This window comes from Chenopodium album, chromosome 11 (genome assembly GCF_948465745.1).
Source record: "Chenopodium album chromosome 11, dcCheAlbu1.1, whole genome shotgun sequence".
In the NCBI taxonomy this organism is placed as follows: Eukaryota; Viridiplantae; Streptophyta; class Magnoliopsida; order Caryophyllales; family Amaranthaceae; genus Chenopodium; species Chenopodium album.
This window is the reverse complement of record NC_137844.1, coordinates 54,587,343-54,603,910: the sequence shown is the minus strand read 5'-3', so window position 1 is coordinate 54,603,910 and position 16,568 is coordinate 54,587,343. Positions and strand designations below refer to the sequence as shown.

The following is a 16,568-nucleotide window of genomic DNA, read 5'->3' as shown; positions in this document are numbered from 1 at the left end:
TTAGACCATTTCAAATAATAAAGAGTTTCATGAAAGTTTTTATTATCAACAAAAGACAACTTAACTTATCCTTTTATTTACTTAATTTCAATTCAGTTCAGTTTAGTTCAGTTCAGCTCCAATCAGTTCAGTTCAGTTCAGTTTAGCTCCAATTAATTCAGTTCAGCTTCTAATTTCCCTCTATCATAAATGTGAACAGACCCTTACCGTATAATATAGCATTCTTTAAGAGTATTTTCAAACAAATAGTACTCGTAGATATTTTTTTTTTAGCAAACCCGTAGATATTTTTTTTTTTAGCAAACCTGTAGATATTTTTGTTCATCATATATCATTATACATTTTAAAATGACAATTTTCTGTGGTTATTCTCAAAGCTAAACCCACAAATGAAAAGTTGGCAATCTATTTCGAATGGAGGAAGTGTACATCTTACATTTCCAAGGGGCAAGGGCCTATGCATCAATGCTCACAATAATGTGTCATAATGAACCATGAAGGCCCAAGTAACCTTTGTCCCAAAAAAGAATAAAATAAAAAGGTAAAAAGATGGTCCAAAATTAAAAGAAAATCTTAAAATTGGGTCCACCAACCTTAACCGATTGCTTATTTTATGGTGCACCGAACGCATTGCAAATAAAGAAAACATTTGACTGCCAAAAACAACCAATAAACGAACTCGAACAACAACCAATAAATGAGTAATTGATTCAAATTATAAAAATATTCCTTTCTTTTTTAATTGATTTTAAAAAAAATGCATTTTAATATTTGTATCACTGTTACTGTTTGACACTTAATAGTGAAATTTATAATAAGTTAATTATCGATAATTCAAAATATACATTGTTTTATAGATACATAACAGAATTGTTTATAGTAATTCGTACTAACGAGTGAAAATTTGCATCTATATACGTAGTAGGTACTAAAAGGCAGAAATTTACAGAAAAGTATAAATTATACAAAGTTAAAAAGATCTTATACAAATATATATATATATATATATATATATATATATATATATATATATATATATATATATATATATATATATATATATATATATATATATATTTTATCACATGTCATTTACAATAATTAGTCCCTCCATTCTTTTTTTTCTTAATTGAAATCTTCATATTATTCATAAGTTGTGAGAACATTCAAAATTATTGTAAATATATAAAAGTAATATAAAATATTCATGTTATATTTTACTTGTATTTGATTTGTATTGGTATTTTTTTTTTATTCACCCAATTCACCCTTAGGGCTAATTCGGATTCGGGAATCAATTCTGTTTGGTTAGGTTACAGTCACCTCCCAATTGTTGTTGCGAGAGATCAAACATGAGTCCTCCTTATCAAGTGTAGTCCAATCACCAATATACCAACTGTCAATTAGTTTTGATTTGTATTGATGGTTAGTAAGATGTAAGACTAATAACATTTAGAATTAGAAAGAGTACCTAAATAGTGTAAAAATCCGGATAAAGTAACAATAAAAAATGAAGAAAGTGTGAGAGGAGACATTAAAATAAAATTTTTGGTATTCAAAAGAAAAACAAAAAAAGAGTGTAACGGCTGCCACGGGCCACTAGCTTTGCATGGATGGTGTTGGTGTGGTAAGAGTTTTACTACTTAGTAGAGTTGCCGCACACACACACCAAAGATCACTCACACAATTACAATTTAAAAAACAAAGAGAGACGTTTTTAGCTTTTGCTCTTCGTCTCTCTTTCTTCCTCCCTCCTCCACCGCCATCTCCGCCGCCTCCGCCGCCGCCGCCGCCGTCTTCCTCCTTCACAACCTTTGCCATCCTACTTTCTCTCTCCTCCTCTATATCTCGCCGTTCTTTTGCTTTCGCCTAACTCTCTTTCCGGTACATTTCTTACTCATCTTTTTTACTTAGTTCAATGTTTTTGATTTGTTATTGCGTGATTGATTTTTGCAGTTTTGTTTAATTTTTATTTCAATGATTGATTTTTTTTTTTTCGTCGGTCTGTCTGAATTACGTATGAATTTCTCTGTGAATTTTGATTTGTTTGTAGTGAAATCTGATTAACATTTTAGTTTCATTGATTGAATTTGAATTAACGAACTTGAAGTTCGATTTTTAATTTTTATTATTATTTTTTTTAATGTGCTGACATTAATTCAGATGTTTTATGTTGATTACGTATGTATTGGTTGTTTTTTTATTAAAAAGATTATTAATGTTAGGTAGTAGTAAAAAATCTTGGTAAAAAATTAGCGTGATTGATTTTTGAATAAAATTTGTTTGTTTGCTTGTTTTATAATTTATTTTCCAATTTGTCTGAATTTCTACGTATTAAGTTCTCAGTAAAGTTGATTTATTCAAATTAACAATTTGGTGTTAATACTAACTGTCCATTTTGAAATCGCAAAGTCGAACTTAAATCGAATACTTCTTAAAAAATTCAATTTGCTGGTCGCTGATGTGCTTCCCATTATATTAGAATATTAGATGTTGTTTGTTGATATTTAATTAATGGATTGTTGTACTTAGTAGAAAGTTACTTCATTAATTTGTTATAGCGGAATTGGCTTTTGTAGATATGTTTGGTATTTATTTGAGTGATTAAGTCTTGTTTGTTTTCAGAATTAGCTTTTCTTTATTTCTACGTATAATTTCTTAGTCAATTTCGATTATTTGAGGAAGAAATCTAATCTATAACTTGGTGTATTGTCCTATACTCCTATTGATGATTTTTGCAAACTCTGATTATTTTAAAAAATAACTCATTGTGCTGCTGGCTGATGTGCTTCCAATTAATTTTGATGTTGTTTGTTGATGAGTATGTATTGGTTGATTTTGAATTAAATAAATGATGATTAATGCTGTGATAAAACTTAGTGAAAAATAAGTCATTGATTGGTTTTTGGTGAATTGATCAGCTTATTTGGTAAAAAGGAGAAATGAGCTTTAGTTTGTGGTGTTCGTCATCTTTGGAGGCGAAAAATTCTCATCCAGAGGGTTTTCGTTCCAACAGAACAAAAGTTCCTTTGCCTAAGGCATCTGTGTTGCCGGTTAAAAAGGACGAGTTTCATAATTGTAGTTATGATGCTCAGAGAGCTGTTGTAGCCTCGTCGAGCCATTTGGCTGCTGAAAAATTGCAGGAGGTGTCCAAGAGTAAGAAAAAGTGGGGAGAGATGAATGCAAATCGGAATTTGGAGTGTGTTAGGACTTTGTTGATTGATAATTATGATAGCTACACGTACAACATTTATCAAGAGCTGTCTGTCATCAATAAGGGTATGGAATCATCATTGCCCTTTTCTCTATGACTTACATTGCATTTGATTTATTGTAGGTATATTGATCTTTGAGCTTGTGTTGTCTCTAACATGTTGACGAAGATTTAAATATTTTCATTGTAAAGTATCTTGTTGATTCTCTTCTAGGTCGATATATTAAAATCATGTGCTTTGTCATGAATGTAGTGTATACTTTGTAGGAAAGATGTATTTCAGGACATCTATTACTGTGTGGGAACATGAATTTCCCCTTGGATTTACAACTTCCAAATTTTATTCTCGTGGGATGGAGGAGCTCATTTATGGTGGCTTTGGGGCTTTGCAGTGTGTAAATCTTCGAGTTCTTAGAATGTGTGGTTTTATGTTTAAGCTGTTTGACAATCTGTTATTACTTCACATGAGATACTATTGACTTCATCCTTAAAGATAATGCCAGATTTCCTTGATTGTTTTAACTTTTGTTAATGTATACATTGAGGATAATTTTATCACTGTCTGCCACTTGTTTGCTCTTTGGTTGATCTGATGATTTAATATTCTTTTGAGTATTGATCATGCGTTTATTGGGCTGTTGTTAATGTTAGCAAATGTTTTTCTCCCTTTATTCATCCGTATCCTTAGATTTACTTTATGATTTAATATTCTCCACTGTGCTGACAGCTTTCACTATGTGTTAATTGTTATATCAGTTCCTCCTGTTGTTGTGCGCAATGATGAATGGACATGGGAAGAAGCTTACTATTACTTATACGAGGAAAGAGCCTTTGATAATATCGTCATATCACCTGGCCCTGGTTCTCCCATGTGTGCTGCTGATATAGGTGAGAGTTGTGAGACTATTTTGCTCAACATGCTTTCAATAGAGGTGATGAGAGTCACTTTAATTTTTTACTTCTTCATGTGTTTGAACTGTGCTTGTTTCCAAGATTATTGAGCCGATTTATAAAATAAAGTAATGATATGTTTGCCCAAAATTGATTAATGCTGCAATCTTAAATAGTTGCCAGTTTGCCACTGGTAAACAAAAATACAATTTCAGTATCTGAATATGATTTGCATTTCCATTTTCAGGGTTATGCCTTCGACTGCTGCTTGAATGTAGTGATATACCTATTTTGGGTGTTTGCCTTGGACATCAGGTAGAGTTTAGTGTATTATTTAATAAAAGAATTGCACATTTTGCCGCTTACTATTTGTAATTTGTCTCAACGCGACATATAAACTCTTTGGTCAGCACCTTAAATTGAAGATAAAAAACAAGATGTTATAATTGATAAGCTGCAGACTGACTTAGGTTTGATCTGGTCTAATTGCATCTCTTGATTTGTAAAAACATTGATTGCATACACTAATATGTAAGAAAAACATTTTTCTGGATTGGATTGGGTGTGTAATGTTGTGAAATTTGATATTTGTATAATGAGGAGCAGATCAGATATGTATAAGATCTTAGTTCTAGCAGACACTAAGGATTAAGCAATAACATCAGGATTTTTTTTACCTTGAATCTAGTTTGGGGCTGTGATAAGCGTATAAGCTGGAAGTTGATTTATAATCAACTCTTATAAATTCTGTTTAGAAAGGAAAAGCAGTTATAACTGTTTCTGTTAAGTTGTTTGGTGATTGAAGTTGAGTTGAATTATAAATTTGTAAGGGCATTCAGTAAACATAATATAATTCATTCCTCTTTCTCTCTCCCCCCTTCTGTTGAGCCCTATTTTTGGGAGAATTATTGAAGTAGAGCTTAGCTCATGCAACAGGTTGATACAATGAAGGCCAGCAAGTGTGCTGGATTCGAAGAGATCAGAGAAAAGGAGATAACATACAAAGGGAGGAGGGAGAAACAGAGATGGTCCTTTACACTTTGTTTGGATTGAAGGAAATGGAGGGAAAGGAAGGGAAGAGGAATTAAGGGATAGATAATCTCTCATTTGGATAACAAATGAGGAAGGGAGAGAATTGGAGGGGAAAGAACTGGAGGGATCAAATTAATCCCTCTAACAAGGGAGAGATTTGGAAGGAAAACTCTTCATTCTTCCCCTCCCACCCTTTCTCCTCCCTCCCCCCCCCCCCCCCCCCCCCCCAATCTATCCAAACACACTGTTAATTTGTCCTGTACTCCTATTGGCATTTCCACACTTGGCAAGACAGTGCAAGAGAACACAGACATATAGGATTTAGTAATGTGTGGCAAGCTTTTGGGTAAAGTTGTCTGTCTTTTGTGGTTGTTGCTGGTAAGCATTGACTGAGAGGGAAAGTATGGAGGGAGAACTGGCTACTAGTAGGATCAAGAAAGCATTTGGAAGAAATAAATTCAGGAAGTTCCTGAGTTTCTTGCTATGCTGTTAAAAATTATCTTTAAGAGCAATCTGATGGTGCATGGTGCCCTATATTTGCTTCAATTTGTCACAGCTACTACCTCCATCCCTGAAAGTTCTCTATGGAGTCTATGCTTTCCATTTTTGTTAGTTCCTGAAAGTTTTTTACATTTTTGCTGTATCTTATTTTTAGTAAATCCCATTTTATACCTATGTCCCTTACAATGTTTACACCTTCTCACCCATCGCTCTTACTTTTTCCACCTTTTTCTTACACCCACTGACCCACCTACCTTTTTAAATTCTCTCTCTCTCTCACTATATCCACCTTTTCTCACTACTTCACACCATCAACACTCTCTCTCCAATTGCCTTAATTTGTGTGCAAATAGTAACAGTGAAGAACTTTTGAAAAACAGAGGTAGTAGTAAATTTAGGAAAGCATATGGAAGAAAGAGTATATTTCAGGGAAATTTTTTTGGCTTTCCTCTTTTAGGTTTTAGTTTCATCCCTTAGGCTGTTTGATGGTGTGTGTCCGTTGTTTGCTTATATCTTTTTGTGTGAGCCCTTTCTTACTTGAGATAAGTCCTGTATTTCTAGTGGCTCCAATGGGGTTTGTTGGTTAACAAGGAATAGATAACATATATCATGATATGATTACTGTATCAGAAACGATGGCTGGAATGAGGAAAACTCATGAAATTGTTGTAAAATATTACCAACCCTAAAGTCTAAACACTAATCTCCATTCCCCTTCCAAGAGTCCTCGTGTTTACTTTATCTTCTTTATTGGTGTACACACCAAGATACTATGACACAGGTGAATTTATGGCGTCTGCTATGCATCAGCTTATCTCTGACATCTCTGGCTGTTGGCACTTCACAGCCGACATAACTGCATTATTACTTGAATGTTGTTAACCACTACTATATGTAAAATTCTGAGAACTACCTGTCATACACTCTTTCGTTTCTAGGTATACATGAAAATTTAAGGCCTCTCTATACCTACAGAGGACAAGTTATGATTGTTATGCATGAAATTTAATCATTGAACGAAAATTCTGGTGGATTTAAAGAGGACCTAAAGAAGGTTCAGGAAATTATTTAAGTGAAAAGGGGATTTTTGGTTCGTTAGTTTACTTGAAGTAGTTTTAAAATAGGCCGAATCAAGGAAGCCGCCCTCCGAAGAGGCTTATCCAGGAAGACCATATTCTGATAGTTTGGATGCTTTAGATAGTGGATCTATTCCTTATAAGTCCTAGCCCGTAGAAAGGCTGAGTTTGATCTTAGCGCTCTACATTAAGAGAAGATGGCTTTAAACCATTAATATGCATATGGCTAGTATATTCTCATCCTAAGTGTCAAGCTCTCTGTTTTAAATTGCATTGTGCTCTGGCAGGCCTTAGGATACGTTCACGGTGCTCAGATTGTACATGCAGCTCAACCTATTCATGGACGCTTGAGGTACTTGCTATATCATCTGCTTGTGGTAATTTAGTAAGGATTATTTTTAAGCATAAAAAATGAACTCAAAGTCTTATTATGAAATGTTTTCTTATATGTATTTTTTCTTCCATTGATTCTACCCTTTGCAGTGAGATTGAACATGATGGTAGTAGACAATTTGACAACATCCCTTCTGGGATAAATTCTGGTTTCAAGGTTAGTTGATTGGAAGGGAAATGTTTACATTGTTCTGAATCTACTGACAAATTTTCGTTGTGAAATTTCCCCTATTTTTCTTAGCGATGAAATTGACAGCTAAATTTGCACCTGTCATGAAGTGGACAAAGATATGGGGAGATTTAATGGTTTATATGAATTAATGGCATAGCTTATAAATGTGTTTGTTGTGTGGGTGTGAGTGTGCGCATGCACAGGTGTGTTCAGTGCCTTCCTAAGTCAAGTTCTGAATCTGATCTTAAATATTTACATAAAGAGATTGCTAGCAAGTTTGTGGAATTAAGTTGTAGTCAGATGAAGAGTATTAACAATAACTCTTTTTTTTTTTTCCCTGTGTTTAGTTTGTTATTCTGAGCAAATTATGATCCTGTCTTGTCAGGCTATGAAACAAACTATATTCCAGATGTAAGATTTGGTCACTGGGATCTAACCTCCCCCAGTCCCCCACATACACTTGTATATATAAAATTTTGAAATGATTGGATTTAAAAATTGTGGATGTCAAATTGGATTTGAGAACTTGTTCGAGGGTTCAATTTTGGTTCAACCTACCTAAGAAAGTTTCTTATCATCTAACAACATTTAGGAAATGAGAAAATGTAGGGCCATTTAAAAAACTTATATGTATGTTTTTTTCCACTTATGATGTGAAATAATTAGCAAACAATAAACTCGCAATTAATTCTTCAAACTCAATGCTCCAAACTTGCTTGAATTTGTGAAATTGTGTAGGAAAATAGAAGAAAAGCAACAAGGGTATTAATATGCTAAACTAACCACCAAGATTGATGTAATCAAGGGTCTCAATCTTGGCCTCTCTTAAAATTTTGGCTAAATTGAATATAAATCACAAGATTTGTAAAAATCACCAAGATTACAGAGGAGAGAGAACATTCTCATCCAAAGTTAAAAAGAGGCATAAATTTCTCTTCTCCTTATATATTGCCTATATGGTGTCTATAAAACCTACTATCTTAAGCTTAAAATTAACATAAAAATGTCCAAAAGTGCAAAATACAAAGACTAAAAGGTAACATGTGACCGCATAATTGTTCGGGTGAACCATAGGTAGGTTCAGGAGAACCTGTCTAAATTTTCTGTTGAATCATGTAGAGGTTTGAGCAAACCTTCCTGAAGCTCAACTTCTCATTTCTTCTGACAAAAAGTTTGAACGAACTCCAAAGTAGGTTTGGGGCTTTGGGCAAACTTAGCCTGAACAACTTAACTTCAAATGCTTATAACCTATTCGTTCTTGCTCAAATTGGGGTTATGAGCTATTGACGTAAAGCTCTTGGACTCTACTTTCATATCCAAAAATATTGCTGAAGTTGAGTATTCCATTTTTGAACAAGTTATAGCCTTTCATTTTTCACCCTTATTTCTTTGTTTCCATGTCCAACCATCAACTGTAATTTCAAGACACAAGGATCATCATTATTCACTTAATCCACGTCACAAAATAGATTACTCATCCAAATAGTCATTTGGAGCCAAAAAAGCCACCATGCCCACCAATCGGGTCATATCAATGTATTCTATTGGTTTCATGGATGCTCCTGCATCATCTTAAGTTATTAATGAATTTTGGATTTTGTTACCTTGCATAGTAATCTAGTATATCTTACATGAAGACTTTGAACTCATTTATTTGATGTTTAGTAAAAAAGGAAAAAAAAGCTCCCTCTATTATTTCATACATATGTTTGACTTGGACAACCATGTAAAATGGTTTGAAACTAGAACAGTGTCAGTGGTGGAACGTAGCAGAGAAATTACACTTGACTGCTATATCCAAGATGTGTTTCCACCTAAGATGTTGCTCATCACTGATCTCTTTGATGTGGTGCTGCAGGTTGTTCGTTATCATTCTCTTGTTATAGATGAGAACACATTACCTAGAGAACTCGTTCCCACAGCATGGACCTGTTCAAGTAACACACTTTCTTTCCTTGATACTTCTTACTTGATCCCTGATTCCTATACTAACAAGGGAATCCAGCAAATGAGCATGAAGTATTCACCTGCTTATCTTGGAAATGAAAGTTCTTTACCCTCTTTTCATGGAGACTCTGTAGATAGTGAAAAAGTTCTCATGGGTATTAGGCATATCAGCAGACCTCATTATGGCTTGCAGGTGCTTAATATGCTCATATGCCTTTCATTTTTATAACTTGATAATGACTATTTGCCTGATGAGAGCTTATATATACTTCCAGTTTCATCCTGAGAGTGTTGCAACCAATTATGGGAGGCAGATGTTTATGAATTTCAGAGACTTAACTGTGGATTATTGGCAAGGATTGGGGCAATCATCTTCTAATAGAAAGTTAAATGGTATAGTGGCTTTCCTGATATTATATGTAGCTCCCTTGGAACTTTTAAAGCTTCCATTCCATCTTAGTGTCTAATGAGATACTATAGTGCTGTAATTGCTTGGTTGTTTAAATTTGGTCGCTTACAATGACACTTGAGTGTTGAATTCTTGCACACATTTAGTCATTGCAAACTTCTGATTATGCAAAATTTATTTTATACTCTTTGTAACCTGAGCAGTAAAGTTTATTTAGCATGCATGCAGAAACCTCAGACAGTTCAGCCCCTCAAGTTATTGGCAAGGAGACCATTTATCAATAAGGAGAATCACATTAGCCATTCTAGTATCAGCAATCTTTTAAGTTTTTCAAGAAAGAGTTTGAGAGTTCAACACCTGAAATTAAGGTGGTATAAACTTGATTCTCTTTCTAACAAAGTTGGTGGTTCGAAAAATATATTTTCCAAACTCTTTGGAAATTGCAACGCTGAAGAAACCTTTTGGCTTGACAGTTCATCAATAGAAAAGGTATGTTGGATTATCTGATCCTATACTTGATCACTTTGTTGATATTATATGCAGTACTTGAGAAGAAATATGTTTTATCATTAGGTTAACAGAGGAGTTTATTGAAAAAGAATTATAAATTTTAATAATACTAATTCATTGTAGTTTAAAGTAAACAACTTTTTTGTTCTGTCTTTTTAAGCATCCATGTCAGTTTGTGTGTGCTAGTATGATGCATATGCTGATAAATTAATTGGATTTGCTTTAGGTCTTACTCTTTGTTAATGCAAAATAATTCCTCCCATTATATAAAGCTTGTCAAGTTGCAGAAAATTAAATCAATACAATGTTTCAGCAATGGATGGCCTACTAGATTTCTACATTATGGTTCCCTGCTCCATATAATAATATTAATTTTTGATTTAAAATTTGGATCCAATCCTAATTTCATGAAAACATCCATTAGTTCATTTAAAAATTATTAAATTGAAAATATAGGACTAAAACTAACAAGATTGATTTCATCATTTTTTGTCGTTTAGCAACCCAAAATCAGAATGCTACATGATGGTGTTTGCAGATAAAATGTTCAAGAAACAAGGAATATACTCAAATGACAATGAGCATTTTGTCAGTGCACATTCTAAAATATCACACTATCAAAGTCTCCGTGAAAATAAATATGCATTATAGATAATATTTTCAAAGGAAATATTTTTAGTGAAGATCCCCTTTTTGTTTTCCATTTTTTTTATCCACATTGTTAGATTGTGGCCCCCCATTGGGGGTTCGGAGGCAATACCCCTGAAACTGACGGTCTGACGGTTTTTTGTTTAGGCCTATTCCGTTTCTGTTTTGGGTGTACTGTTTAAGCTTCCTAGGTTTTAACACATTATTAGTGAACCACTAGTTTTTGGGCCCGGATGCCCCGGATTATTACATGGAACTGGTCATATATCTATGTTGTAGTTTATGATTCAATTTTCTTGTAATTAAATTTGTTGTTCATATTGTCATTTGCTACATATTAATATTTTGTATTTAAAAGATTACATAAAAAATCACATAGCTTGGTGGTAAGACACTTAGTTCTTGAATTAGAGGTTGTGAATTCATATCTTGTGGTGAACTTTTATTATTATTATTATTATAAGTGCATGACATGTAATGAAAACAAATGGAAAGGAGAGCCACATCGCGTTATGCGTAGTTGCATGGGTGACGTGGCGTAGTGAGGGGAGTTTACGTGACACGTGGACGTTGTTAGAAACGCCTTTTAATATATTAGTATAGATATTGTTGTTCTTTGTTAATCTTTCTTGCACCCCAAACATTTTACCGGCGCTTAAATTTCTTTATACTTGCTCTCTGATAATGTTTTATCCTCCCTCCTTAGTTCACATCTCTCTATTTACATGACTTCGCTTACTATTGTATTTCTGTTCATCGTTGTAGTGTATGGTGCTGGTTTTTTTTTTTTTTTTTTTTTACATTTTGTTGCATCTATGTCAGGGAAGAGCTCGCTTTTCTTTTATGGGGACAAAAGGTGGATCTCTATGGAAGCAACTTACTTTCAAATTGTCAGATAAAAGGTCTAATCTATGTTTCTTATGTATCTTTTCATGATTATGTTATTTGTACCAAATCTTCTACTTGCCACCATTTGTAGCGTTGTGCTGAAATGAGTCTTGGATAATGGCTTTGCTATTTGATAAACGTGGTCGATGAAACACCGTTTGAGTACTCTTCGCAATTTTGTTCAGTGACATGAAATTATATTTCTACTTTTCTTTCCTCTTCTGAGATCACAGCTGATGCATTAAAGTTTTAAATTGTGCATTATCTGATTAAAGCTTATTGTTTCTTCATTTCTTCTTCCTCTTACTTTCTGGGAGAATCTAAGGTATTCTTTTGTGGTAATTGTATGTTCAGAAATGGAGGTCATCTCTCAATTGCAAATTCTCATGGCAATGTTACAAACATGTATTTGGAAACTGGTTTTCTTGATTTCTTGGAGAAGGTATGTTTGCTAGTCTAGCTTATTGAACAGTCTTTATCTAACTACACAAGATTTCCGTTTGGATATTTAGATATGGAAACAGGCACAACTGCTTCCAATTACTAGTTGCTGGATAAGTGGAGATAGAGTGATATATACTAAATTCGCATAGTAGAATCATGATATATTTTAGACTAGTAGTGACTCCTGGGGAAAGTGACTACTTTGGTAGAAAATTCCACTACCAACACCTGCCTCACCACCTTACCCACTCCCCCACAAAACATTTAAAGAAGAGAAAGAAAGGTTTGTATATATTCAGCTGGGAGCAAGTAAACTATTTATTACTTATTGTGCTACTGTCATGAACTTTTTTCTCTTTAAAACACGTAAGAGCAACATAAAGGAGAATTCCCATTGTGATTTTTTATTTTTTTTATTATTATGGGTTTTTTTTTTTTTTTTTTTCTAGTTATAATGGTGATATTATGCAGTATATATATAAATTATGGATCAGTATAGGTGAGTTGTTATTTGTAAATTGGACTATCTAGATCAGTATATTTGTTAGTATATTTCCAGTAATTTCGTAATTTAATTCATGAACTGTTGGTACATACATGTTTTTGCTTTCTCTAGGAGTGCCAGCAGTTGGTGTTAGTTTTTGATCAGCAAGTAATAATTTTATGGAGTGAAAATGAAAAAGTTAAAGAAAATAGGAATCTATCAACATTTGGAGAATAGGGAATTTGAAGATTTTACAGAACTTCTGTGGGTAGATTACATACTTGATTTAGGTGGAAAACTTTTATAAGATAATATATACTAAATGAAAAAAAGAGGATAATATGCCTGTGTGCATATGGGCTAATAAAGATTTTGAGATGAAAACTGTGATACCAATGACTTCATTTTCTGAGATTTGATGGAAATGAAAAGATCTTAATAAATACAGTATTTGTCGTGTGTGTGGTTTTTTTCTCTCCTGAATTTATGCTGGAATATGTTCTACTTATTATTCTTTGGGTGTTCAGCTGTTGAGCTACTTTGCTTTAGAATTTGGAAGCTTACTGTAGCTTATATTTTCCAATGTTTGCAATTACATCAAAGAAGTGTGTAACCCATTAATGTATTATATATTGGCATCGGAGTCAGTTGACATTGGTATGTCATTGTGCCGTATAAGGTTCACTCTATATGGAGTACATAATTGTAACTTTTAAGTCATTGTAGATTGTAATGGGACTGCCTCTTCTGCAATGTTTATTTTGATTGAACCTTGAATACACAATTTATACTTCCATTTCGTAGCAATATTTAATCTTCTGTATCAGCTGTATATGATATATGGGTTTGGTTTCCAAACTACAGGATCTCTTATCAATTCATTGTGATGATGAAGATTATCAAGGCCTACCTTTTGACTTTTGCGGTGGATATATTGGTTACATTGGGTATGTTAGATTAGTCTTGAAAAATGAATGTTACCACATTCTAATCAAATTATGCCTCTATATCTGGTATTCAAGTATCCCAAACTGTTACCACTTTGCAGGTATAATCTTAAAGTTGAGTGTGGTTCTGCATCTAATTCACACAAATCTTCTGCTCCAGATGCCTGCCTTTTCTTTGTAGATAACTTTTTGGCCATAGATCATCACAATGGTGATGTTTATGCTGTGTCATTATGGGACAATAGTTCAACTGAATCGTCATGGCTAGATGATATACAGCTGAAGCTTCTTAGCTTGGAATTTAGTGTTGCAGATATTAACAAGGAGCAACAAACTTGGCCTCCGATGTTCTCTCCACTTAAAGCTGGCTTCACCTCCGAAAAATCGAGAGATCAGTACATACAAGATGTTAAGAAGTGCCTTAGGTACATCAAAGATGGCGAAAGTTATGAGTTGTGTCTCACAACTCAGCTGAGGAAAAATGTTGAAGAGGTAGATCCTCTAAATCTGTACCTCAGACTCAGAGAACAGAATCCTGCACCGTATTCTGCATGGCTGAACTTCCCAAAAGAGAAATTATCCATCTGCTGTTCTTCTCCAGAAAGATTTCTGCAATTGGATAGAGATGGTATCCTGGAAGCGAAGCCAATTAAAGGTACCGTCGCTCGAGGTTTAACGCCAGAAAGTGATGAACAGCTTAAATTGCAGCTTCAGTACAGGTATATTTGAACCATTACTTTGATATATGCAATTTAAAATTGGCTTCCCTTTTTACAGTATTTGTGAGTATGTAGTGCTTTCATAGGCAGATACGATACGCTTGTATATCTTTGCATTCCTTCAAAAACAATATATTCCTGTGCTTTAACAACTCTGTTGACCTAAATTAAAAAGAAACATTTTAGAAAAGACCCTGATCTTGAGCCAAAAAGTCTATACTGTTCTTCGTATTCCTCTGTTTATAACACTTTTTCTTAACTATGACAGTGAGAAGGATCAGGCTGAAAATTTGATGATAGTTGATCTGCTCAGAAACGACCTTGGACAGGTTTGTGATCCTGGTTCTGTTCATGTGCCCCATCTCATGGATGTGGAGACTTATGCTACTGTTCATACAATGGTGAGTACAATTAGAGGGAAGAAACATGAAGATGCAAGTCCTATCATTTGTGTCAGATCTGCGTTTCCTGGTGGATCCATGACAGGTGCTCCGAAGTTGAGATCCATGGAGATTCTTGATTCTCTTGAGAGCTGTTCTAGAGGTATTTATTCTGGTTCTATTGGTTATTTCTCAGTTAATGGGACATTCGACCTAAACATTGTGATAAGGACAGTTGTTATCCATGAGGGTGAAGCTTCGATTGGTGCTGGAGGTGCAATCGTTGCTTTGTCAAAACCTGAGGATGAGTATGAAGAAATGATACTTAAAACTCGTGCCACCTCAAGAGCTGTCATAGCGTGTGAAATAAACTCTATGTCTAGCGAAATAACCATCCATGAAACTGCTAGCTGACAGGAATTTATACTTATAGTTATACATCATTGTGTTCTTTTACAGTGGCCCCTTTTAGAATGGAGAGACCGACAATATAGAAAACATATACATAGGCATAGTTCGATAGGCAGAGTTTAGCAAATAGTAAAGCAATTGATTCTGCATCATTTGTTGGTGTTGTAATGTATCCGACTAATCTCTATATGCAAGACCTTTATAGAAAAAAGGATGTCGTAATTTATTCAATTGGCAGATAAATCGTTTGCTGTGTTAAATTACTCTTGATAGGCAGAGTTAGAATCTTTTTTTTTTTTTCCCCGGTAGTTAGGCTTTATTTGTTTTGAAGAAAACATTATTCTCAAACATGTTTTTTGTCATTTGTATTGTTTTCCTTTTTAAATGGTGTAAAATAATTTCCCCAAAAAATGAAGAGTAGTTCTGTGAAGAGTAGAAAACAATATCCTTTCGAAAGAAAGGAATGTCATATTTTCCTCTCTACTCCGAACATTTCTCCTCCCATCCATCTTTTCTCTTACAATTACGTGTTCCCATGAAAAATGTTTTTCATTGTAATTCATTTTTTACGAAAAATATAGTCTGTGAAATCAAACGGTGTCTTAGTTCAAACTAGCTTTTCAATGGTTGTTTCTCCTCTTTTCAGCTAACTTATTATTTGTTTTTTTATTCAATTTCTTAGTAACTTCCAAGGTCTTTGAATATCTTTTAGTTTAGTGCCATCTTTTGATTTACTTAACTTTTTGACTAATTTTCAATTTAATATATGCTAACTATTTGATTTCATCAACCATTAATGTTAGCTAATTTTCAATTACAATGTGGATCGAATCTCCTGGCTTCTTCATTTGTGGACTTTGGTAAAGTTTTGTTTTGGTGTTAGCACTTCTATTTGGGATCCCTTTAATATGCAACTAGTGATATTAGATAATATTTTTATGTGGTGAAGTATTCGTAGCAAACAATGGCGTATAAGATGTAAGATAAATCACTCGTAAACAATTATGCTATTATACATTATTTATATGTAGTGAAGTATTCGTTAATATGCGACTAATGATGTTACATATTATTTAAATGCAACTAGTAACATTTAAAATAAATGGTATGGTGTATGCCACGTGTGTAATTCGCACGGCATATAATCTATGTGTTGGCGCATGTATGACACGAGTAGGGCTTGTGAGATACACATACAAACCCATGTAACATTATAGTTTTACTAGGAATAGAATAGAATTCAGTGGGCAAAAGAAAAACGAGGGATAATGTCAATAACATATTAGTTGAATTGTCCTATAACAAGAGAGTATCATAAAACAACAGACACAAAGGATCAAAGAAATTGCTCCGAAGAACATGTTCTTCATTTCAAGGGGAAAAAGAGTTCAAAAGTCGCCTGAGTTCAAAATTAAGTGGACGTATTCCGTATTCGATGCTAAATTGAAGCATATTCATTCATCTTCTAATTTTTTTTGTTTTTTGTTTTTTTAAGAAATATT

General features: G+C 33.8%; 1 protein-coding gene across 2 annotated transcripts; it reads left to right on the top strand.

Moving 5' to 3' along the window:
• The first annotated feature begins 1,597 nt into the window (after window positions 1–1,597).
• LOC145567796 (aminodeoxychorismate synthase, chloroplastic-like) lies at window positions 1,598–15,297 on the top strand. 2 transcript variants are annotated; one of them, XM_081627177.1, is made up of 14 exons: window positions 1,598–1,884; window positions 2,922–3,279; window positions 3,971–4,102; window positions 4,353–4,420; window positions 7,002–7,066; window positions 7,198–7,264; window positions 9,138–9,419; window positions 9,502–9,619; window positions 9,853–10,124; window positions 11,616–11,695; window positions 12,036–12,123; window positions 13,474–13,556; window positions 13,658–14,275; window positions 14,544–15,297. In XM_081627177.1, the coding sequence occupies exons 2-14, from the start codon at window positions 2,943–2,945 to the stop codon at window positions 15,067–15,069; spliced, it is 2,736 nt and encodes a 911-aa protein (XP_081483303.1). In that variant the 5' UTR covers window positions 1,598–1,884; window positions 2,922–2,942; the 3' UTR covers window positions 15,070–15,297. The 2 variants fall into 2 exon arrangements, with proteins under 2 accessions (XP_081483303.1, XP_081483304.1); XM_081627178.1 differs by lacking the exon at window positions 1,598–1,884 and having other exon boundaries at window positions 2,754–3,279.
• Window positions 15,298–16,568: the final 1,271 nt, after the last annotated feature.